General features: G+C 42.4%; 1 protein-coding gene across 1 annotated transcript in view; it reads left to right on the top strand.

Annotated features, from left to right (window-relative positions):
- Positions 1-551: 551 nt before the first annotated feature.
- Positions 552-26,451, top strand: part of LOC149458198 (uncharacterized) — a 36,072-nt gene continuing 10,172 nt past the window's right edge. The window contains exons 1-6 of the mRNA XM_089682474.1: positions 552-809; positions 7,473-7,589; positions 9,828-9,989; positions 15,843-15,992; positions 20,286-20,438; positions 25,669-25,830. Of these exons, the coding sequence (XP_089538600.1) occupies positions 638-809; positions 7,473-7,589; positions 9,828-9,989; positions 15,843-15,992; positions 20,286-20,438; positions 25,669-25,830 (916 nt within the window). The 5' untranslated portion in view covers positions 552-637. The remainder of the gene's footprint in view (positions 810-7,472; positions 7,590-9,827; positions 9,990-15,842; positions 15,993-20,285; positions 20,439-25,668; positions 25,831-26,451) is intronic.

Genomic DNA, 26,451 nt, shown 5'->3' with positions numbered 1-26,451 from the left:
CCTCTCCAGGGGTCCAGCACCATACTCACCCGGGCTGGTTCTTCACTAGTCTACGGGTTCCTGGCTCCGGCATAGCAAGTAATGGAAACCAGAAGTGAAGCCTTGCAGTTTCACAGCCAGTTTCCTACAACGCATGTGCGAGTCACGTTGTGCCATATGAATGGACCCATAGTCTTCTGGGACCTGTGAAGTGTCCCAGAAGACTGTGGGGGGGGAAGGAAGGAGGGAGGTCGGATGTGGGAACAATTACCTGTCAAAACCAGGTACCCATTCCCCCCTCCCCCCTAACAAATGCCAAATGTGGCAGTGGAGGGGGGGGGGGTTGGAAACAAGTTCCCCTTTTGGGTGGAGCTCAGCTTTAACCTACCAGTGATCACTTAACGCCAACTCTACTAAGGTTAGCCTCCTAGTGCTTCAAGTTTGGAACTGGAAATTCAATTTAGTGACATTCATCCATAGCACAATTATAGCATTAAGTGGACTACAGTTCCACAGATCCTATTATAATCTTAACATCTATAGAAGGAACATTATTTATTCTATAATCTATATGAGGAAAATGCCATTCATTTTATGTTGATTTGTTTTTAATGTTACCAGTAACTTTGGATTTATTTTCAGACAAATTCCTGTTGGCATGGGGTCATTTCTAACAGTGTGGGCAGCTCTAACAATGACATTTGTAATAGTTTCATGTCAAACTGCAAAGGATCCCGTTGTCTGCTCAGTTATCCAAGGGTTACAACCTCTACATGGCAAAGATGGGAGAGATGGAAGGGATGGCTGGCCCGGTCAGAAGGGTGAACCAGGTAAATAAAATGGTTAAAAAAGACATTAACTTGTTTCCAGATGTAAATAATTATTTCAATATTCTTGTCTATTTCATAAAATGCATTGAGGATGTGTACTGTAAACCAATAGCTACTAATCAGTTTCCAGGTTAAATGCACAGTGACAGAAAAATAATCAGCTCAGACCTTTACACAACTCTGTTGCTGCAAAAAAAAAAAAATCCACAAAAAGCAGTAATACTCTGTGATGGACCGCCTGGAACCCCGCCTGGGAGATTCCATCAGAGAGCTGATTCCTCGCCACTGGGACCCAGGACCAAGGTATTACAGCTGAGCACAGCACCCAAAGACTAGACAACACTAGCTTAGGTGCAACTTGAACTCTTTATTCGAGCAAAAATACAGATTTTTATACACTTCAGAAATAGGGGCAGCCCCCACATGAGCAATTGTCACGGTCTAACGTTAGCTCTATGGATCCACAGTCTGGGATTCCCCAGGGCGCAGAGTCTTAGCCCCAGTCTGCTTGTTCACCAGAGCCCCTGATGGTGGGGATGGATTTGAAGCAGGCTGAGACCAGATCGCGGCCCCTGGGTACACCCAAACTGTAGTAGAGAGGATCGCTAGTGGAACGTAGCTGGGTAAGAGCCTGACGTGAAGAGGCAGGGAAGACCTGAGCGGTAGACGGATAGATCCATGCAGGATGGATGGATGCGGAAACACCCTGAAGCAAGTAGCGGAGTCAGACAGGCCGGGTCGGGAACTGTGGAGGCAGAATGAAATCAGAGATGCAGACAAAGGATAGTGGGGTCACAGGCCAAGTTCAGCAACAGGAGGTCAGACGATCAGGGGCAGGCAGAAGAGTGGTCCAGAGACAAGCCAGGGGTCAGGGCAGGAGACGGTCAGCAGTAATCAGGAGCAGGCTGGGTTTGGCAACAAAGGTACAACAAAGGTACACACACAGGATCAGGACACAAGCAGAAGATAAAGACCATACAGCAACTTGGACATTGCAATGGCCAGTTTAAATAGCCCGCCCGGCGCCGACAGGTCCTACTGCCCGCCTGTTTGTATGCCTTGTCGGGATCCTACGCATGCGCAGATTCGTGCGCCGTGGTGATCTTCTCGTTCCCTGACAGCAATAAAACAAATATTACAAATTGGGATAAACGGCCCCCACTGATTAGATAATGAGGTAAAGCTGATACCAGACTAATCATATCATGTAGAAACCTGCAGAAGGACTAGCCAACAGACAGAAACAATAGGTGACATAATGTAAGTGGGACACAACAGTAAACACATCACACCATAATAAACAGATTACAGTAAGAGACCTCAGCATCATGTTGTATTTGTAGGCCGTGTACCGGGGTGGGCTCCCCAGGATACAGTGAAGTCACGAACGAGGAAAGCAACCCCAACACCAGCTTTTGCAACAACAGAATTTGACTTAGATGTGGCAAATAAACACAGCCACAAATGCTGGGAACATACATTAAATTTACATACACCCAGCCCAAAGGCTGAGACCCTTGTGCCGCACAGCACGGTGCCTTCTGATGATGAAGGTAGAAAGAGTAGTAATTTACCTACTGGCGGGCACAACTAAGCTGCCACACCTTACCCATTATTACCCTAAAAGAGCAAGAATCAGTGTATGGGTGTATGGTATGGTCTAGCCTGCAGTGCAGCACAACAGCTTACAATCTTACACAAATCAACAGTATTCCCTCTACCATAACTAGTCCTGTAGCACGTGCCTGAGTATTCCTTCTGAGCAAAACGCTAGTCTGGCTTGAGTTTGTAGGATTTTATCAGGATTAATGTGAAATGTCACTTTAAGTTGTGGAGTCCTTCCAATAATCAGTAACAACACTTGTGGCCTGACACAAACAGGGACCCTAACTAACTAACTATAGGCCTGGACTCAGTCTCAAGGCGCCAACACTGAAATGAGGTGCGTGCACGATCTTACCGACCCAGGTCTGCTTTGCATCCGCTGGTGACTCTGAACAGAACAAATGTCTCTCCAACAAGCTTGCGGTCTCGCCGTATATGTTGCTTAGCTCCTCTGCTCTCATCAGCATTCCTGGCAGCAATCTCATCAGCTTCCTGGCAGCAATCTCATCAGCTTCACTTAGCTGCAGCTCTGGTTACACAGGGGTGCTCTCACAACTGGATGTCATCAGATTCTCAGCTCACACGGCCCCCCTCATTCACCATTCTCCAGAAGATGGCTGCTCTCTCTCCTCTGTCTGAAAAATCCACCTCTTCATGAATATAGAAATCACTATGCAGTCTGAGGCTGTGTTAGAAAAACAGTGAAATCTTGTGGCTAAACTGCAGAATGTCAGTCAAAACATTTAATTTACTCCACACAAGCAGTATTCAAACAATGAGAGCTGTTTCCCCATCTCACATATTAACATCTGCTTAGAGTCTCTGAGTCTAGGAGGGGGGTTGAAGCAGTCAATGCTGGTTTGGGCACAGAGGCCCCAAATCTGTATCCTGGTCCTCCAGTTCTCATAGTCTGTGTGTTTCAGGGACACATGGACTTGAGTCCAAGGTAAAACTACTCCAAAGGTCCCCCCAGGCACACATCTCCCAAAGAATAGAGCCCTCTCAGATGCCAGGGCCCATGGCAAGAGGGTAGCCTGCAGTCCCCTCCAAAAACCCCTGTTCCAGTTGAGTCTGTCACATTCACTGATCCCATGGTCTATTCTTGTGACCATTGCTCTATTTAAGAGCTATGCCCTACAACAGAATCTTTACATCTGACACCATTGGGAGTGTCAACCTGGACTACTGTGCCCTGAAGTGATGTAGGTGACAGAGGATAGAACCACGGCACACGGTGGTATCCTACACATATGGAACTGGGTACAGGATGTGAAATAGCTGCCGTGGACTGGAGCTCTTGAATAGAGTAAAGATTACATTGAAATTAATTTTTGATGGGACTTTGAAATGCTTACCATTCCATATTTCCATTTTCTGTACTTGTAATCAGGAATGAGGTTCAGGACTTTTAGCCCATTCAGTAGGAACCATACACGATATATAATAGAGACATTTAATATTCTACAGCTAATATCCATGACAGCTCCATGTCAAGAGTTGCTAAAGAAGCGGCAGGTTGCTGCTCATATTTAATGTCGCCCAGGGCACCCCACCCCTTTGTTTACCTTTAGCAGAGGGGCCCAGGAAAATGTTATTTGGCGCTAGTTAGTGATGGGATTGGACATGTCCATTGTTTTGCAGAATTTTTTTCTTTTCATGGCCATCAGATATTGTTCATCATGGTTGTGTGGATCTGCATTGCTATTCAATGTGATTGATGATAGATGTACATCTTAGGACATCTTTTTTTTTTTTTTTTTGCCTGCAGACCTGCACAACCATTCTAGGGCTGTGAGGAAGAAGCCCCTGTTCTCATTAACATGGGGAACAGGTACTTTAACAGGGGGATCCCCCCTGGCAAAGTACTCTCCCATGCTGAGTGCATGTGGCCAGGCTGCATGCTTGGACAAGGGTCTAATATAGTTTTTTGGGGGAACTCCACACTTTTTTTTTTAGGAAGGGGGTGGGGGGTGTTGCACAATTTTTTATTTATTTTTATGGGGGTCCTCTATTAACATCTATATCAGGACCTCATCTAGGATAACAGTGGTATACGTGAAGGGAATTCTCGGATGTTTGTTTACAAACAGTAAAGGACAGCTTTTGCCCACATACTTCTGACAATTTATAGGGGAAAATGTAATAGGGGAATAATAGATGTTACCAGAGGCGTATTTACCACAAGGCAAACAAGGCATTTGCCTAGGGCGGCATCCTTCAGGAGGGCAGCGGCATTTTTCAGGGGGGCAGCGCTGCACCCTCTAAAGAAGGGATGGAAGAAGAGACACACATAGTATGGGGACCAGGCGGGATCTGAGAGAGGCTGTGGGCTGCTTCATGGTGTATGCAGAGCCTGACTATTGTTCCTGGGGATGTCTGGAACTGTGAAGGTGAGTGTCTTCTCTCTTGCCAGGGTGGGGGGAGTTGCCAGTGTATGGAGGGAGGTGGTAGGGGAGTTGTTGGTCAATGCCAGGCACTCTTCATGGGGGGAGGGGGGTGTTGGTCAGTGTTAGGGTCTCTCCGTGGGGGGGCTATTTTTGTGTTGCCTAGGGCAGCACGAAACCTAAATACACCACTAGCTGTTACTGCGTTTTAGCATTCAGTTTCAATTGACTTCAGCAGGGTTCAGATTCGGCACTTGAACTTTAGTCATGTTCTTTTCTAGAACTGAACTCAGGTACATCTGGCTCATCTCTATTTATAATACATCATTTACAGATTAATCTTTAGGGAAAGCTCTGTTTCAAGGCAATCCCTCAACCTACTTGATTAGTAACTGTTGAGCTAAGGTAAAATATTCTTGAGGCATAATTATAAAAGCCGTCTAATTCAGCCAATTCCCGTGCCTGGAATCAACCTCATCAGTTGGAATTTGGTGATATGCATTTATGAAGGTTCTTTGCAGTCTCACAGAACAGGTCTATAATTCTCATATTGAGGTTGCAAATACGCAGCAAATATGTATAATGAAAAGTGAGTCAGGGAGAGTCTTTTATAGCAAATAATGAAGAATCATGACAAATCTCATTATTCACTATTTAAGAAACAATGGGGTTGATTTATTAACATTGGAGAGTGCAAAATCAGGTGCAGCTCTGCATAAAAACCAATCAACTTCTAGTGTTTTGGGTTTTTTTGTCAAAGCTTCATTGAGCAAGCTGAAGTTAGAAGCTGATTGGCTACTATGCACAGCTGCAACAGATTTTGCACTCTCAAATTTTAGTAAATCAACCCCAGTGAGTTTTTACAAATCACAGAGACAAGCAAAATTCCATATTTCAAATACCTGCATAAAAAGACTAGATCTAACTAGGGTACAATCAGATCATCATTTATTCTTTTTAACTTTTTAAATATGGCAAATATTTTGAAGCTGTCCAATTATATGCTTATTGTTTTCAGACAACAGAACTGTCTGATAGACTTGCAAAAAAGAGAGAAGAACAATAAAGCTGGCCATAGATGGATCAAAATTTGGGCAGTTCATCAGGGACCAGCCGAATCTTGATCTATCTATGGCTATTCCTGCTCAAAAGAAGTAGAATGAATGTTGGAAGAATGCATGATGGAATGTTGAAAAATTCAATCAGCAGTCTATCAGTGTAGGAGGAGTGCCTGCTGTCAGAATACAACAGCACAGCGGGGAGGATTCTTCCATCCACCTAGCTTTTGAGGTTAGGGAATTTTTTTTTTTCGATCAGCCCAGTGGACAAACTAAAAAAAAAATGACCAAACTATATCCAGCCCAAAGCAGAAGCAGAACCTGCATTTGTAATGAAAAAAGATGGCTGCGTCCATGTGCAATTAATGTACATATTACTACAAATTACACACACACACATTATATACTGTATGGCAATGTGTGTAAAGAAACTAGACACCCAAAAGTGCCTGCATATATTGTCCTGCAGCAGTTTTTGGTAAATTTGCCTAGAGATACACTTGCAAATTGACTTGCCACAAATACTTTTCTCCTAGATAACGAGTTAAAAGCCATGAATGTTTAAGTGGTTAACGTTAGGATCACAAAGTAAATTTGTATAATCTGTGACATGAGATGTATTTTCCAACAGAATGTCATTTTATTGAGCAAATGTCCTATACAATGACAGATAAAGGTCAGTAATTTGGCTTGTAGTGTGTTAAAACTGTATGAATGAAAATGGGTCTAATTCTAAATAAAAAAAACATGCAATAACAATTGTACAGCTTACCAGTCTTTACATGTGGTGTATGCATTCGTTTATTATTATTTTTTTCCTTTATTTTCACCCAATGATCATGCCACCTTCTGAGCTAGGGTGACAACACTCACTACACTGTATCCATTGAGAAGCAGTGTTGTCACACTAGGCTACTCTTCAGATTTGGATGACAAACACCTTCCCCTCTACTTATCTCCATTACATAGGTAGGAGGGTTTTTTTAGTTCACATAAGATAGCTGGGAAAATGTATAACATTGTTTGTCTATTACTGGTACTTATATAGCGCTATCAATGTACACAGCGCTATACATATTTATTACACATTCACATCAGTCCCTGCCCTCAAGGAGTGTACAGGTCCCTAACTCACATTAATACATACACATACTAGGGCCAATATAGACAGGAGCCAATTAACCTACCAGCATGTCTTTGGAGTGTGGGAGGAAACCAGAAGAAACCCACGCAGGCACAGGGAGAACGTGCAAACACCAGGCAGGTAGTGCCGTGGTTGGGATTCAAACCAATGACCGCAGAGCTTCAAGGCAGAAGTGCTATTAGCGACTGTGCTGCTCTACTGGATTTTTATCACAATCAAAAGGTATTCTTCTACAATTGTAGAAAATGTATTTAGCTTGAAATAGAAAACTAATGACAGGTAAGCTACAATATATTACATTTTTGGGGGGTTTAGATATGCTTTAAGATTTCACTTGACATGTACAGTACAGTATGCTTCTATCATATGTAAATTAAATGCTAACGAAAAATTTACAGAGATGGGAAAATAAGTAAACCATTAATGCCAATGTATAAAGATATATAAGAAACAATTTGTTGGCTTTTCCTAGGATCACCTGGAGAAGTGGGAAGTCCAGGATTAAAGGGCAATCCAGGCATGCCAGGAAAAGCTGGTCCACAAGGTCAGAAAGGAGATCAGGGCAGTAAAGGAACTAATGGCCAACCAGGTAACACAAACCACTGTGCAAGGCTGACATTTGATATATAAAGTTGTTGGGATTAAAATGAAACTCCAGCAAAAACCTTTCAGTTTTGGGTAGAATGGTGAAGGGTTAGAGCCTCTATTAGTTTTGTATTGTTGTCTGTATCTCTTATAGGAAGATTAATTTTCTTCACCCTAACGTCTGGGAAGGACTGAAATTGGGAGCAAATGTTACAATTGTCACGGTTGTAAAAATCAATCAATAATGTATATATAAGTCCATTATTAGGTCTATAGATACATATACCACAACCACTTAGGATAAGGAGCCCCAGTTCCTTCGCACAGAGAGAAGGGCATTTTATTGAGATTCCAGAACTAAAGTATGCCAACAATTAATACAGGAATAAGTATCTACCGAGAGTCAGATCGTGTATAATAGACTGCAGCAGACTACCCACCACTACACACAAGCCTACCCCCATGGCATGTCAAGTTACAGATTTTCAATTATTATAAGAGGGTCAATGGCAGTTTCAGCTATTAAATCTAGTTTAATATCCCAGTTCTTTTATATGTCAAAAAATATCTTCATCTATAAGAAATCACATTAGTCAACATTAGTGACAACAAAGAATTGGGATTAAAAGCCACATAGGTTTGCTGTAACTGAAAACTGAGAGGTGCCCACACTTTATGCATTAGGGATATACAGTATATGAGCTCCTGCCTTCTGTAACCAAGAAATCATAGTCTGGGTTTGAAGAAGCTTATAGGAATAACTGTGTAAAGTATTTAGGCTTATAGAGGTGTGTGCAGTAAATTTTGGTGCTTTCTTTCCTACTAGTGTAGCACTAACCCCATAGGGGTTGCTGATGAATTTGGTCCTCCTATTGTCCTGCACAGCCAGGCCATCTGCATTCTCCATACAAGCTAGCATTCAGAGTCTGAAATCAGTCCTTATGGTTTTGTTTTGATGTTTATTGAGGGGATTTAGAACTGGGATAGGGTAAGGGGGTATAGGATTCCCAAGGGAAGCGACAACTGAGGACAAACTTCCTGGAACTATTCACAAGCTTCTTTTTTGTAACTCAGTCTCTGTTTGAGAGCTGTCCAGAGTCTCCTTGATGTACCACCCCAGACCCTGGATGAAATTTTCCTCTTCATCTAGCAAATTGGTGTTTTCCTGAGCAGGGGATCTGGCTCCTGTTCCTTTAAATGGGTGAACAGTCACTAGTAGGGGAATAATCTGGTTCCTCATCTCCCTATGCACCCAGGGGGTGCAGGTGTACTCAATCAGATCCTCTTCTGTACCGCTTGCGGTTTGGCTGCTGCTACCAGGCCTATCAGCTAGCCTACTCCTTCCCTGCCATCCAGGTGGTCCTCACTCTGAGGGCTAGTGAGCTCCAAGTTTTCCTCCTTTCCAGCTCCAGTGGGGATGTATACCTGGTGGCAGATGCTCTGTATTCTCAGCTGTAGGACTGTGCTGACCAATCAGAAGCCATCTAGCCCATACTGTCATCCCTGCAAGGACAGTAGAGAAAGCGATGGGGATTTGAAATACCCAGACCTGTGATGCAGCTTTCTCTCCTCTCCTTGCAGGGATGACAATACGGGTTAAACGGCTTCTGTCTGTCCATGTACAGTGCTGACCAATCAAAAGCCCTCTAGCCTGAACTGTCATCCCTGCAAGGAGAGGAGAGCAAGTGGTGGGGATTTCTCTCTTCTCCTGCAGCTGAGAATACGGAGTATGTGCCACCAGGTATACATCCCCACACACCCTTCTCTCCCACTCTCTGCTGCGGGGAACCTCCCTGCCCCACTACTGTGTGAACTCAAGCTATGACAAGCCTGGGTTTACACAGGAGCACTGGGGAAACAACATGCATTTTGAACAGGAATCGAATTCCTGTTCAAATCACATGCTATTGTTTGCAGTATCGGAACTCGATATCGGCGAGTCCTTGACCAAAAGTATCAGTACTCGTACTCCCGGTGCACCTCTAGCTTTTACAACGCTAATGTTATAAGATTAAAGTGTATCTTGTGACTATAGAACACCTATAACCATCCTTATTTCTTTTGATGAAACATATCCATGCAGATGTATTACCAAAGAGATGTTTTAGAGTGCAAAAGAATATCAGTAAGACCAGACGCAAAAGTATTATATTATTTATGCTTTTTTTCCAACCTAGGGTTTGGGTTTCCAATGCCCTTTATGCAGTTATCAATTATTTACTTCCACTGTTTCTCACTTTAGGCCCACAAGGTCCAAAAGGCGAAAAGGGCATAATTGGTCCTTCAGGAGCAACAGGAGCTGTTGGAGCTGCAGGTTCTAAAGGTGCTCCAGGTGCAGCAGGAGCCGCTGGAAATCCAGGTGTTATCGGTTCTCCTGGAGCCAAGGGCGACAAAGGGGCTGAAGGTAACCAAACCTATTTTATGCTATTATTAATATAAACATTATGTTATTTCTTGTAGAATATGCAATGAGAGAATGTTAAATGATCTGTACACTTTATATTCAGTTAATATCTAGCATGATTTGGAAGTGTGTACTCTCTTCAGACAGATAAGAATAATCACAGGCTACTTTTTGTTTTTCAAGTTGATAATTGTTGGCTTAAGGGCCAAATGTTGACATTTGAATTCATCAATTCAAAATGATGAGATCAGGGCCAGATCTAGCCAGTGTGATGTGGAGGCACAGTAAAAAAATGTCAGGGGGGCAAAGTATGGGAGGTCAGCAGGGCAATGTACAAAAAGAGGAATTAGTACCAGAGGTCAGCAGGGCAGAGGATGGGGGTTAGCAGAGCAGAGGCCCGGGATCAGAACTTTGTAGGGCAGTGTACAAGGGATCAGCAGGGACGAGGATGGGTGGTCAGCAGGGGAGTGTACAGGGGTCACCATTTTAAACAATATGAAAACATTGACAATATTAATACTCATAACAAGTAATCTGACTGGCTTTACAATTAAAAGGTCAAGGCAAGATATCAAAATGTGGGCAAGACTGGAATTATGAAAAACATGGAGCACCCTGGGAAAGAACAGAGAAATAAATTCTGGTTGGCCAGTAGTAGGAGGGTCTTAAAAGGGATTAAACAGAACCTGTACCTTCTGTATATAATGCATATCTATACTACAGTTCTTGTACCCACAGAATACTAAATACTGTGCCACAACTGAGAGTCTCACATTGAATTTGTGGATGAGAGAATCGGTTATTTTTTTTTTCTGTTTAACCCACTGTTGAACAAAAAAAATGACTGCATACTGAACCTACCTTAAAAGAAGAACTTCATTAAAACCAGCAACTGTTGAAGCAATGAACACCTTGGTCAAGTCTATGTATATCTATGCATAATGTACAGAGTATCTAAACGTGCTGGGATCAGGAGTAAGTAATAAACAAAACAAAGTAATAAACAAAACATAAGGTTCACTCTGGGGACACTGATTTAAGGGAGGACCTTACATCAGAGTCTGCAGAGTCCCCCCTTACATTAGAGTCCGGCAGAGTGCCCTCTTACATCCGAGTCCAGCAGAGTGTCTCCCTTACATGAGAGTCGATCTTCCAGTGTGCGGCTGACCCTATTTCCTGTTGCAGTCAGAGCCCATGACAATGAATGAATGAATTTTTTACGGGCACTTTTCTCCTGTCCACGGACATTTATAGATAGGAGAAAAGTGTCTGTCTTATGCAAACTGTCTGTAAATTTACAGATGGTTGGCCACATAAGGTTGGGATGTACACATACTGTTACTGTGATGTTTTGTGGCCATGGTAGGAATTATATCCACTGTTGCTTTCTGTGGACACAGTTCCTGCTGAACGTGACCTATTCAGGTGAATGTGGCTGTTCTGCAAGCACCCTACAACTGCGTGCAATGTATGCGGTTGCAGTGCGCTAGTGTGGGGTTCTAGGGGTTAAAGCAGGTGATACAACACTTCCTCACTGTCTGCCAAATTATTATTATTATACAAGACTTACAGGTGAAACTCAAAAAATTAGAATATCGTGCAAAAGTTCATTTATTTCAGTAATGCAACTTAAAAGGTGAAACTAATATATGAGATAGACTCATTACATGCAAAGCAAGATAGTTCAAGCCGTGATTTGTCATAATTGTGATGATTATGGCTTACAGCTCATGAAAACCCAAAATCCACAATCTCAGAAAATTAGAATATTGTGAAAAGGTGCAATATTATAGGCTCAAAGTGTCCCACTCTAATCAGCTAATTAAGCCATAACACCTGCAAAGGATTCCTGAGCCTTTAAATGATCTCTCAGTCTGGTTCAGTAGGAATCACAATCATGGGAAAGACTGCTGACCTGACAGTTGTGCAGAAAACCATCAATGACACCCTCTATAAGGAGGGAAAGCCTCAAAAGGTAATTGCAAAAGTAGTTGGATGTTCCCAAAGTGCTGTATCAAAGCACATTAATAGAAAGTTAAGTGGAAGGGAAAAGTGTGGAAGAAAAAGGTGCACAAGCAGCAGGGATGACCGCAGCCTGGAGAGGATTGTCAGGAAAAGGCCATTCAAAAGTGTTGGGGACTTTCACAAGGAGTGGACTGAGGCTGGAGTCAGTGCATCAAGAGCCACCACACACAGACGGATCCTGGACATGGGCTTCAAATGTCGTATTCCTCTTGTCAAGCCGCTCCTGAACAACAAACGTCAGAAGCGTCTTACCTGGGCTAAAGAACAACAGACCTGGTCTGTTGCTCAGTGGTCCAAAGTCCTCTTTTCTGATGAGAGCAACTTTTGCATCTCATTTGGAAACCAAGGACCCAGAGTATGGAGGAAGAATGGAGAGGCACACACTGCAAGATGCTTGAAGTCCAGTGTGAAGTTTCCACAGTCTGTGTTGATTTGTGGAGCCATGTCATCTGTTGGAGTTGGTCCACTGTGCTTCATTAAGTCCAGGGTCAACACAGCCATCTACCGGGAGATTTTGGAGCACTTCATGCTTCCTTCTGCAGACGAGCTTCATGGGGATGCTGACTTCATTTTCCAGCAGGACTTGGCACCTGCCCACTCTGCCAAAAGCACCAAAACCTGGTTCAATGACCGTGGGATTACTGTGCTTGATTGGCCAGCAAACTCACCTGATCTGAACCCCATAGAGAATCTATGGGGCATTGCCAAGAGAGAGATGAGAGACATGAGACCGAACAATGCAGAAGAGCTGAAGGCCTCTATTGAAGCATCCTGGTCTTCCATAATACCTCAGCAGTGCCACAGGCTGATAGCTTCCATGCCATGCCTCATTGAGGCAGTAATTGCTGCAAAAGGGGCCCAAACCAAGTACTGAGTACATATGCATGCTTATACTTTTCAGAGGTCCGATATTGTTCTATGTACAATCCTTGTTTTATTGATTGCATGTAATATTCTAATTTTCTGAGATTGTGGATTTGGGGTTTTCATGAGCTGTAAGTCATAATCATCACTATTATTACAAATCATGGCTTGAACTATCTTGCTTTGCATGTAATGAGTCCTTCATATATTAGTTTCACCTTTTAAGTTGCGTTACTGAAATAAATGAACTTTTGCACAATATTCTAATTTTTCGGGTTTCACCTGTATATAGTGGCAACAGTTTACGCAGTGCTTTACAATGTAAGGGCAGACAGTACAATTACAATACAAATAAATACAGGAGGATTCAGAGGGCCCTGCTCATTAGAGCTTACAATCTAAGAATGCTCTCTGAAGTGCAATATGAATTTAGATAGCTCTTCAGAGACCAAAGCACATGTGAGCAAGCCCCTAAAGGGATGCTGGGGCTGGGTAGGAATGGGGTTAAACAGAAGAATCACAAACCTGTGAGTAATTACTCCATCAGTTTATCCAACCAGCAGATTGTCAGCCATTTCCCAATAATACTAAAGTTGCCCCTGAGTGTTATCTGTACATAAACAGAGAGGGGTGGGAGACAGATGGGGAGAGAAAGGAGAGAGATGGGGAGAGTTCAGTCAGTGCGGGGCTCAGCTCACTCACCCCAGTCTACGATTACTCAGGCAGAGGAATCATTTAGGCAGCCACCATGTAGTTGCCGGCTGCAGTGCTTCAAATTGTCCTTCCACACATCTTATCAAGTGCTCAGTACTGGCCAGGAACTAGGGAGTGGGTGGGGCAGACAAGAGGAGAGGGGCAAGAGCAAGCAGTGCACACAGATCCCTCTTGCCTCTCCTGTCCATGCGGAGAAGGTTGGGGGGGGGGGTGCTGGCTGGGCTGTTGCTGCCAACAGTTTCTCCTGTTGGATAAGGTCCATGATTTGCCTGGGGGGAGGGTCAGCTGAAATCTGGGGTGTGTAGCCCACCCCAGCCCCCATAGATCCGGCCATGGATGAGATTCTCCTTCAGCCAAGATCACACCCAATTTCCAAGCAGCCCCGTCCAGATTGCACCCGCTTTCTGGGTGTCCCAACCACTAATTATTTGTGGCTGAAATCCCTTGGATAATCCCCTTTTTTGAGTTACTATGCATGATCAGCAACTCAAACATGGGTGATGCCATAATCTGAGGAGGCAGCCTGGGATGATGTGGGAATGTTCCAGGAAATCGGAGACAGTTGGCATCTATGCATTTTTTGGGAACCTACACTCCATCCTTGAGATTCTCGGACCCCTTCTTTTAATTCGTAGTAGATGGAACAGCAGATTATTGTGTAGAATTCCCCTTTACCTGTGCCTCACTGCTTTATTAAAAAAACTGATATTTCAGAAATAGGCAACCTTCACTCTTAAATGAGTGAACCCCACTAGTGAACTAATTAAAGATCCAAAGAGGTTTACTACACCAAGGAACAGATGTATTATTCTGCCCTTCGCTATGAATCTCTCAAGATTATCTCCAACACACTGAACTACAGACTTCTCAGTTGTAGAGAGAATTATTGCATTCAACTGTTTAAACATACTTCACATGTGGAGAACTAAGGGGTTGTTTTACTAAAACTGAAGAGTGCAAATTCTAGTGTAGTTCTGCATAGAAAACAATCAACTTCCAGGTTTTGTTGTCAAAGCTGAATTGAACCATCTGATGTTAAAAGCTGATTGACTACTACGCAGAGCTGCACCAGATTTTGCACTCTTTGGTTTTAGTAAATCAACCCCTAAGCGACAGTCAACAAGTTATAATGTAACACACTTTGCATCTCTTGCCTGTCTACATCCACCATTTGATTCTGACTAGCTCTTAGGAAGCATACATCAGAAGACTGCATTTTGACCATAGTATGTGTTATTTTTAATGCTGATAACCAATGGCTTTGAAAATGGAAATACAAAACAAATCATATGAGTTTTTCTATATGAATACTGGACTTGCAAGACGATCCAATAAAACATGAGGAAAAAATGAGCACAAAACTGTTGCCTACAGCAACCAATTAAGTTTCCTCATTGAATGTATAAAGACATTAGGCAAGAAATGTGATTGGCTGCTATGGATGAGAACTTTTTTTTCTACTTTTATTTTGCTTTAATGAATCAATGCTTACTATTCCTCTAATATAATCACAGTATTAATTGCCGGTAACACCAGTGAGCTGCCCAAGGTACTGGTAATAGTCATGTACCATCTTCACATCAGTCTAAACAATTACCACATTACCCCATGGCAAAATAAGTCAAATTGAGTAACTGAATGGCAAGCTCACACCAGGCCAAGCTTACGAACAGGGCTGAGCAACCTCTGTTTGCTAGACTGATATGAATAATCACAGTAGTACTTACACAGCCTAATCCACATGACTGTACAATTTGACGTAATATTCATTGTCTTATTGCTAAAACAACTAAAAACAGTAGAAAGAGAGCAAATGAACATGCCACATACAAGGACATACACAACTCCATGGAATCCTGTTCTGTTCACAGTTCTACCTCCCACTGCTGACCATGGCTGGAGAGGTCACCTACCTCTGGTCCTATTCTATGAACTATCCAGGAACTGTGCAACATTGTATTTCATGTAATTAAACCTGCACTCTTTCTTAATTTCTTGTATGTGGTATACTTATTTGTGCTTTCTGCACTGGATATGTTGTTTGAACTGGCAGATTTTTCTCAGAACCATTTTCTGTTAGAGCTTAATTGGGACAACCACTAATAGTGCCTAACTAATCTCGGCTACTCTTATACTGTATATACCGTTATAAGCATTCTTTATATGTGGATTGCGCTCTAAGACTTGATGTTTTATGACTGTTATGTTCTTTTACTACGGTTACCAATCCTTTGCCATTTATGGTTTAAGGTTCTCAAGGATTAAAAGGAGAAAAAGGTGCAAATGGTACACCAGGGACAACGGGAACTCCAGGTACTCCAGGTGCTAAAGGTGCAATTGGTCCTCCCGGGATTTCAGTTACAGGAGCTGCTGGGGCAAAAGGAGACAAAGGAGATCCAGGTATGTTGTAAAATGGCTCAATACTAACTAAGACTAGCTTTAAAATGTATCTAAGCCAATACATTTTTGCCTTTTAATTTTAAATAGAGTAGAGAAGGGTTGGAATCACTGTCTCTGTTTTTACTGCGGTCAGTGTTCACACTAGGGCTTGTCACCCTCTCAATTCACCAAGGTGACCAATGTCAAATGATAGTGATAAATAATCCCACGTTTTACAGTTGTCATGGAACAATAACAGAGAGTCTTCCTATGGGGACACCTGGCCCAGTGAAAACTGTTTAACCCCTTGTCTACAATAAATGTCCTGATAGTAAAGGGGCTAAAACAAGCTTAGTGGAAGCAATAATTCTAGGAACATATATCACAGTAAACTCTAAACTCACAATCTGTAAAGGCCCTTAAAGAGTCACCAATTGACAGTTTTGGGTACTGTAGAGTTTCAGCACTTCATGGCGTGTGAAGTTTTAAGGCTTGACATGTTTGGTATCTATTTACTCAATGTAATCTCATCTTTTATATTTTACCATACTTTGGGTATTAAATTGTTTTTGTGTGCAATAAAATTAATTTTAGTTAATTTTTCCTGAAAATATGTGTTTGATAAGCAGTTCTGCACATATTGGGTGACATAAAAAGTTTCAAGACTTCTGCTGCAAAAAATACATAATTGTTTGGGGATTTTAATAAATTTTCACAAAATGCAGATCTTCACGTGTGCAAGAAAAAAAAATGCCCTGGTAGAAAAGCAGGGACCTCAGGTCACCTGTGGCGTTCCTAGCATATCTGTTACCTGAGGTCACTTTATTAACATCTACCCACACACACACAAATGTAGCGTTACCCTCTTGAAGACCTCTGTGTTTCTGGATCCCTCTGTGTTTCGCACAGCCAGGAAATACATTTTCCACACTTGCATCCACAGTTAGCGAACAGTCCATGAGTTTGGTTTTTGTTATTTTATTAGGGGATATAACTTGGATAGGGTAATAGGGATTATGGGATGCTCAGCTTGACTGAATCAATGCACAGGGACAGCTTCCTTCCTATTTACAGAAACAGTTCCTGGACTGTTTTTCTCCTTGAAATCAGTCAGTCATTACAGATCAGTACCAACTGTCCTTTACGGGCTAGGGACTCACAGCCCCTCTGAAAGTTAGCTTAACTTTTTGCAAACTACATGCAGAGATGTATCCTCTTCCCTGTAGAACTGCCCCCAGCTCCACAGTCTGCAGATACTACCAGCCCTCCTGGCTGCTCTGAAGATCTCCCAGGACAAAGAGAAAGGATTAAGCACAGAGCTGTCCTTTGAAAGTTTGCTACACATGGCAGTCTTTCTGAATCCCTGGGTGTGCTTATGTACTCATGCTCTCCTCCTTGCTCCCACATCTCCCAGGCCTTGATCCTGTTCATACCATTATGCGGAATGGATCCTCCTGAGCCAGTCAGAGGCCAGCCCCTCCTAGACCTAGGGGAACCCTCCCAGAACACCGATAGTCTCCTCAGCACTCCATCTTTCCACCTGAGTCCCTTCACAGCCTGACTTTCTCATCTTTGTGGGTTGATCTCACCACTTTACCAGGGCCTCTGAACCTAGGGATTGGTTAGACTCCCACAAACATGCAGATTAGGTCTCCACCCGTTCTGCCCACTGGCTTATGGAAGGTTCCATGGTCCTCCAGAATCAGGTGGAGGCGAAAGAGTCCCAACCTGTTAAGCCATCCAGCCTGAGCTGCATTTACTCGACCTAATTATAGACTCACACAGTTATCATAAGTCTAACACAATAGATTAACCTACACTACTCTAATAGCACACTAGAGGGTGCTACACAAAAAATATGAGCTAAAGTAATAAAGCGGTGTGCTTCTTGCACCATGCTGTATTGTGGGTATGGCCAGATTGTGCTATCAGTGGGAGGGGCGTAAAAAGGGAAGGCTAAATAAAATCTGAGTTTACTTCCCTTATACACGGCACACATATGCCACAGTTTTTTTTACTTGCAAAATAGGCTTTAGTGACTGTGCCACACGTGAAAGTGTAACAAACACGTACAAACCTTAGCACAAAATGAAAGTCTTCTATTACATATGCTTTTCTACACATTCAGGAGTCTTTAGTGCACTTAGAGTGCCAGGAGTAAGAAATGTACAACATAGTGTCTATTTTGCAGGGCTCAGGAGTTCACAGGCGCACACAGAGCATGTTACACAGAGAGTGCAGGGCTCAGGAGTGCATATCATACAGTGTGCAGTTGTCAGGACTGAGTTACACAAAGAGTGCAGGGGTCAGGATTGCATATTGCACAGAGTGCAGGGGTCAGGAGAGGACAATGCAGAGGGAGTAGGGGGTCAGGAAAGGGTAACACACTGACTGCAAGAGTGGGTAATGCACAGAGTGAAGGGGTCAGGAGTATGTGATGCAGAGAGTGCAATGCACTGGAGTGCAGAACGGAGAGAGTGTGGGGGCTCAGGAGTACATATCACACAGAGTGCAGGGGTCAGGAGCAGACAATGCAGAGGGAGCAGGGGTCAGGAAAGGGTAACACACTGACTGCAAGAGTGGGTAATGCACAGAGTGAAGGGGTCAGGAATGTGTGATGCAGAAAGTGCAATGTACTGGGGTGCAGAACGGAGAGAGTGCAGGGCTCAGGAGTACTTATCACACAGGAGTCAGGAGTGCATAATGCAAAGACTTCAGTGATTTGGAATGCATAATGCACAGACTCCATGGATCAGGGGTGGGTAACACACAGAATACGAGGCCCAGGTGTGCTTGACACACAGACCTCTCAGTATAAACATCCCTCTTCCTTTAAATTCACTCACCAGATGCAGCAGCAGTTCAAAGTGAAGGGAAGTCCTCCACTCAGCTGCGTCGTATAACTGGAGCAGGGATGGATTCTGCTCTTGGCTCTGAACCACCGCTGTCATACAAAAAAAAAAATTGAAGGTAGCTACAGAACCCCCAGTGTCAACACCAGGGGTGGAGCAGACCCCCCCCCCCCCCCAAGAATGCTACTGCCAGTTGTTTTTGAGAGATTTTTTGTCACTTCCTGATGTGTTTCCAAGGCAAGAAGAGAAGGTAAATCTCTAGGTCATAGCAGAAAAAAAACATGGATTTGTAGGCACCACAATGCACTTTGGTGTTTCTGGCATTTCACAAGACTTCAAAGACAGTAAGCAAAAAAAGGTAGTACAGTATATATATTTTATATGAGGACTGAGGAAGAAAAAAGTAATATGTAGGTAAAATAATACCACTAAAGCATCTGGCTTGTAATTATGATAAAGTGGTTGTAAAGGCTTTTTCTTTCTAAAATAACAAACATGTTATGCTTACCTGCTCTGTGCAATCGTAGCGGCCCTGAACCTCCTCATCTGGAGTACCCTGCTAGTGCTCTTAGCTCCTACTCTTCTTTGTGTGCCCCCCATAGCAAATGACTTGCACATCTGTGGGCTCGATCCTGAGCTGAAGTGTGTGTTCATAGTGTCCCCCGCTCTCTGCTTACATGGTTTGACTGACAGCAGCGGAAGCCAATGGCCGCTGAGCAGAGAGAGACAAGAGAGCCACTGCAGATGGGCACAACTTTGGATCAAGATAGGACTCAGGTAAGTATATAGGAGGGTGAGAGGGTGATACAAATACTGGGACATTTTTTCCTTAACGCAGAGAATGCATTAAGGTAAAAATGCCTAGCCTTTAGAACCACTTTATGTTGAAGTATGAGGGGATGAGAGACGTGGCATACCACTAGTTCATCAGGTGAAGAGGAATATGAGCGGCCTCATCCATGAGCTCCTCCTGAGCCCATCTCCGATGCATTTTGCCCCACTCATTGGGGCTTAATTGTAAAGAGCTAGTGGTGTGCTGTGTCTCATCCCCTCATACATATTTAGTCTAGCTGAAAAAAGACAAAAGTTCATCCAGTTCAACCATTAAAAAAAAAAAAAAAGTTATAATCCTATACCCACTGTTGATCCAGAGAAAGGCAGAAAACCCAGCAAAGCATACTTCACTACTTTCCGGAATAAACGTCAGACTGCACCCCTATATTGCTGTGAAACTATAAGTGGTATGGAGTATTGTGAGCACATTATGTTGAAGATGGACATTACGTACAGTTATGTTCTTCATGCAAAGTCATGCACAGTCAACATACAACAACCCAAAATGATTAGATTTATTTTTTCATGGAAGTTCATGTCCTCATTTAGGTGCAATCTCAATGCAACAGACCAATCACAATTGGGAGGATTGTTTAAATAGTCATTGTATATATTTTTATTTTGTCAGGCTTGCAAGGTCTGAAAGGGGAAAAAGGGTCACCAGGAGGTACAGGAGCAACAGGTGCGACTGGAGCTGCTGGTGTGAAGGGTGCTACGGGTGCAACAGGACCACCTGGAATTCAAGGAGTTAAAGGAGCTGCTGGTGCCAAAGGAGATCTAGGTATAGCAATTCATTTTAGTAATTATTATTATTATTATACAGTATTTATAAAGCGCCAATAGTTCACTCGGCGCTGTACATTACAAAGGGGGACAGAACATGTGACAGAACAATACCAATACAATGCAAAACATGAGGAGATTGAGGGTCCTGCTCTTTCGAGCTTACAATCTAGAAGGGACGGGATAGTGGTACAGGAGGAGATAGCTGTGGGGGATGGAGTGGTAGGAAGAGTGGAGGAGGACGGTCAAGTTAGCAGGGGGTAGGCTTCCCTGAAGAGATGGGTTTTCAGGGTGCGCCTAAAGGAGAGGAGAGTAGGTGATAATCTGATGGGTTGGGGAAGGGAGTTCCAGAGAATGGGTGACACCCTGGAGAAGTCCTGGAGGCGGGCTTGGGAGGAGACCAGGGAACTAGAGAGAAGGAGGTCTTGTGAGGAGCGGAGTGTGCGTGCTGGGTGGTACTTGGATATTAGGTCGGTGATGTAGTTCGGGGCAGTATGGTGGACAGCTTTGTACGTCAGTGTTAGGATTTTAAATTTGATCCGTTGCGCAATCGGAAGCCAGTGGAGGGATTGGCAGAGGGGGGTGGCGGAAACGGAGTGGTTGGAAAGGTGAATGAGTGTGGCAGCCGTATTCAGGATCGACTGAAGCGGGGATAGCCAGCGGCAAGGCAGGCCAGTGAGGAGGGAGTTGCAGTAGTCGAGTCGTGATATGATGAGGGAGTGGATGAGCTGTTTAGTGGTTTCTGGGGTTAGGAACGTGCGGATTTTTGCATTGTTGCAGAGGTGGAATGTATCAATCATTTTCAAATGTCAGTATTGTTGTTGTTAACCAATTGCCCTCCAGAGGATTTACCCCCTTCCTGACCAGGCCATTTTTTGCAATACGGCGCTGCGTTACTTTAACTGACAATTGCACGGTCATGCAACACTGCACCCAAATGAAATGTACGCCCTTTTTTCACACAAATAGAGCATTCTTCCGGTGGGATTTGATCACCTGTGTGTTTTTTATTTTTTGCACTATAAACAAAAAAAGACCAAAAATTTTGAAAAAAAACTATATATTTGAGTTTTTGCTATAAAATATATCCAATAAAAAAATGTTAAAAATCAAATTACGTTATACATTTTGGCCAAAATGTATTCTTCTACATGTCTTTGTTAAAAAAATCCCAATAGGTGTAAATTAATTGGTTTATGTGAAAGTTATAGCGTCTACAAATGGCAGTATATATACTGGGATTTAAAAGAAAAAAAAATGTTATACTGGTAATAGTGCAATCAGTGGCTTCGACCGGGACTGCAGGACTGCAGTGGGCATTCTGACACTGGGTGGGAACTGACTAACTACCACTGACATCCCCATTGACACTAACACAGTAATCAGTGCTAATAAAAAGCACTGAAACTGTACTAATGACACCGGGCAGGAAGGAGTTAACTTTTTGATGATCAAAGGGATAACTGTGTGTGTTTTACTGTGTGTGCTGTTTTACTAGGGAGATCAGAGAAATACAAAGCAGCATGTCCTTGCTAGCAGGAGAGAGACCAGAGTTGTTTACACGCAGGTCTCTCCCCTGTCAGCTTTGCACAGTGATCGCCAGGAGCTGGCAGGGAATCTCCGGCTGGGCCCCGGTGATTGACATGTCTAGCCGCCAATGCCCCCTACCTGGAAATGCAAATCACATATACATACATGATTTTGTGGAGCCCTGTCGCCCTGTAGCAATATTTCTACTATAGGGCGACTGGCAAGCGGTTAATAAAACAATAAATACAGTAGTGATACACCATAGAAACAATCTACTGTACATTTATATTTACATTTTCTATATCAGTGCATGACTCTCGAGGATGTAACTATATGTCATTGGGCTCCACTGAAACATGTTGCCATCAGTGGCAGGCAGCATGTAATGAATCGTGTAGGAACCCTATTTCTACACCCTCAAAGCATATCTAAACCCAAAATCATAATTTAATTAGACATGTGCAAAATGAAAAAAATTAATTGTGTTTCGTTTCGATTCGTTATTTGACTAATTTAGTTTTGTTCGATCAGTTAAATTTGTTTACTTTGTTTTTCGGAATTCATTTTGTTTATTCAAATTCAATCGAATTCAAAATATTGAACAAATTCAAAAATAATTTTTACGGATTTGAAAAGAATTCTAACGAATTTGGAAACAACTCTAATGGATTCGATAATAATTCTAACATTACAATCCATAATCCATATGTGTTTTTGATGGTATATGGGCTATATGAAGCGTTGCATGACCATATTGGAAATTTATATTTCAGCAAAATTTTCAATGTGCCTTTGTTGAGCACTACTCATGTCACCATAGCGCAGCTCACAATTTTTTGTAAAGTATTTTAGTCTTTTTTATTCTATGCTATTCGTTTCTATTATTTTATATTCTCTGCTAATGTATTCTGTTTGATTCAAATTCATTCTATTCAAAATTCTAATTTTGGAAGGCAGTTACATTTTTTCTGTTATGCTATTGTTTTTATATTCCAGTCTTTGATTCTCTAATCTATTCTTTGATGTTCTGTTCTATTCTAATCTATTCTAATCAATTTTTATTATGTTCTTTTATTTACTGTTCTATTTTGCTCTGTCTCACTCTATTATTTTCTATTCTATTCTTTGATTTTCTGTTCTAATCTTTTCTAATCTATTCTGATTGATTCTGTTCTTTTCTATTCCATACTTTGATTTTTTTTAATCTAATCTTTTCTATTCTTTTCTATTCTATTCTTTGATTTTCTATTCTATTCTAATGGATTCTATTCTTTTCTATTCTATTTTGTTCTGTTTTACTCTATTATTTTCGACTGTATTCTGTTCTATTCTTTTATTTTCTATTCTGTTCTTTTTTCCTTTTTCTTTTCTATTCTATTATTTTATTCTCTATTCTATTCTTTTCTATTTCTTTATTTTCTGTTCTATTTTATTCTATTCTTTTTTTCAAATTCAAATTGGTTTTCAAATTTGTTTTTTAATTTAATAAAAAAATTTTGGCCAAATGTCATTCACTTATTTCAGATTCATTTAAATTCTCTACTTTTATATTTCGGAATTCGGATACATGTGAATCTCCAAATAATGGAAAATGTGTCCAAAGTTTGATTCGGAACAAAACGAACTGCACATGTCTAAAAGTAATATATGGTAGCTTACCAGTCCTTAGATGTAATTGACTGCATTCGACTTTTAAGTCTTTTTCCCCATTATTTTCACTTGGAAAATCCTGCAAATAACAGATTCCCTGTAATTGAACACCTACAAGCTTGTAAGGGGGGCTTGTGATTGACTAGATGTTGGCTTCAAATTGTGCAAGTCCCCATCCCGCTTCTTCTTGGATAGGACAACAACCCACCTGCTCCTGATGGAACCCTCTGCCATATTGTCACACTCCTGGCTGTAGGCCTGCTCATGACATTTCCGGCCGTAGGCCTTAATATTTTTAAATAAAGGAATGTCCACACACAAAATGCATTTTTCGCACTTCACTGTATATTTGCAGGATTCCCATGACATCTGACATAACATTGACACACTAACAGAATTCTTCAGCGTGGAATACCATACACAGGAGTAGGAATTCTGTAGTTGTTATTTAGGGGCAGAACGCCAGCACATAATTTATAAGCCATCTTCCCTTAACACCTCTTCTCCTTGGGAGCACCACAGAGTTGGGGTGACTTCCCACTGTATGCTAAGTCCATAGCATCCAGTTTCCATCACCGAGTAGAATCAAGGTACCCTCATTAGTGTGCCCATCTCTCAATGTCCCTTTCATAGCTCTGCCCAGCTGGTTATGCTTCTAGATGGCAAACTCATTCCCAGACTTCAGCACCACTCACTTCAGAGGACTCTGGCCTGGCCTAAAATGCCTTTTGCACCCTGCTTACAACCCACAGCAGACTAGAGAATAGCCAGGGCAACTACAGCTGTTCCCACCGAGCTCTGTACCACATTGCCTGGGGTTTCAGCCCTGTATAGGGCCCTTAAGCAGTAGCAGACTAGATCCAGATAGCTCTGGGTTGTTTGCTCACATGCCCAGTCTAACCTGGGCCCCTCCTACACTAGCATTTATATAGGCACTGACTACACCCATGACATGGGTTTTCTCTAAAAGGGAAGCTAACCCCTGAATACATCCCTCCCTTTACTAGGGAATAGTGGAAACAGAGCCATCCAGTGACATGCAAGCTAACTGTATTTGCTAACAAGCTGTAGGCAGGAATTTGGAATTAGGTGCAAGCAGAACTGCTTGGATATTTAGCTTGCTCCTCAGGAGTGGCTGCTTTGCTGCGTACCCAGGAAAAACATCTTTGCCATAGGCTAGCTGGTTCTGGTGGTTGACTAATGTGCAATTGATATAGAAAATTGTAGACATATACTTCTCATAACTTGAGCCAGGACCTTTAAAATTCTTTTACAGATATGGACTTTCAGCCATCATACACCCCATTTCATACTTTTTTAATGCTTTAATTCCAGAGCAGCAGTATTTCTTGAGTTGGGTGTAGTTATCAGGGCTTTTTTTTTTCCTCAGAGAACAGGTGCAGGATTTCCTTCCTTCTAAATCACTTCTTGTATCCTCCCCCTGCCCATCTCCGAGCACCATCCCTTGGTTCCACTCTCTACCCACCTCTACCACCAGTACTACTCCTTAAAAGAGTATATATGGCTGACTATCATTTTGTGGTGCTAAGTAATTTGTATGGAGTTTGTTAATGATAACCAGAAAAGCTGATCTCCTGCAGTCAGCAGCAGACCCCCAAAACAACAAAACACCACCCCAGCAACAACAGACTCCCAGCAGCAACAACAGATCTCCCAGCAGTTAGCATCAATAGATTCTCCAGAAGCCAGCAACAATAAACCACTCCCTCAATAGTAGATCCCTTCCAGCAACATTATATCCCCCACCAGCAACAACAGACATACCCAGCAACAATAGACCACCATGCAAATATAGATCCCAGAGCAGCCAGCATCACTAGACCTTCCAGCACACCCCAGCACCTCTTGCCATTACATACATTCAGTGCTGGAGGTGCCGGAACTGCGTTCCCCTGTGTTCCAGCTGAAAAAAAGCCCTGGTAGTTACACCATGGGTGACTTTGATATGCTACCTTCTGGCAGAAAATATAATATTTTACATCCCCACCATTGCCCACCTGGATCATTTACCTTTTTTTTATTTCTAGGACCACAAGGACTCAAAGGCAGTGCTGGAGCAACTGGTGCTAAAGGGGATACAGGGGCTTCTGGAGTTCCAGGTGCTAAAGGAGCTACAGGTGCAAATGGGACACCTGGAATTTCAGGACCAAAGGGATCCGATGGCACCAAGGGAGCCAAGGGAGAACCAGGTAATAAAAGTCAGCTGTTTATACCATGCACATATGTAATCCAAGTTAGTAATATTTACACTTTACAAAATAGATTATAAGAGATTTGTGAGTTACGTAGGTAAATTTCTGGTGCCATATGTTATTAACCTGTTCAGGCTTTTTAATAATGGCAGTCATATGTTGAGAAAATAGTACTTAAATATAATGGGGTTGATTTACAAAAAATTTTAGAGTGCTAAATCTGCTGCAGCTCAGCATAGAAACCAATCAGCTTCCAGGTTTTATTGCCAAAGCTTAATTGAACAAGCTGAAGTTAGAAGCCGATTGGTTACTATGCACAGCTGCACCAGATTTTGAGTGCTCCAGTTTTAGTAAATCTCTCCCACTGTGTCAGAAACCTGTGTCACCTTTTTCCTGATATTTTAGAAATACTGTACAAACTTGGTTTATTTCCAGATAACAGCAATATGATTGAATAAAAGTCCAATTTTACATATAGTTACATAGTTAGTCTGAAAAAAGACAAAAGTCCATCCATTAAAAAAAAGTTAGGATCCTATACCCACAGTTGATCCAGAGAAAGGCAAAAAAACCCCCAGCAAAGCATGATCCACATTGCTCCTGCAGGGGGAAAAAAAT

This window comes from Staurois parvus, unplaced genomic scaffold (genome assembly GCF_062004578.1).
Source record: "Staurois parvus isolate SC_StPar_1 unplaced genomic scaffold, SC_StPar_1.0 ptg000291l, whole genome shotgun sequence".
Taxonomy (NCBI): domain Eukaryota; kingdom Metazoa; phylum Chordata; class Amphibia; order Anura; family Ranidae; genus Staurois; species Staurois parvus.
Note: the sequence above shows the minus strand (reverse complement) of the source record. Positions and strands in the feature narration are given on the sequence as shown.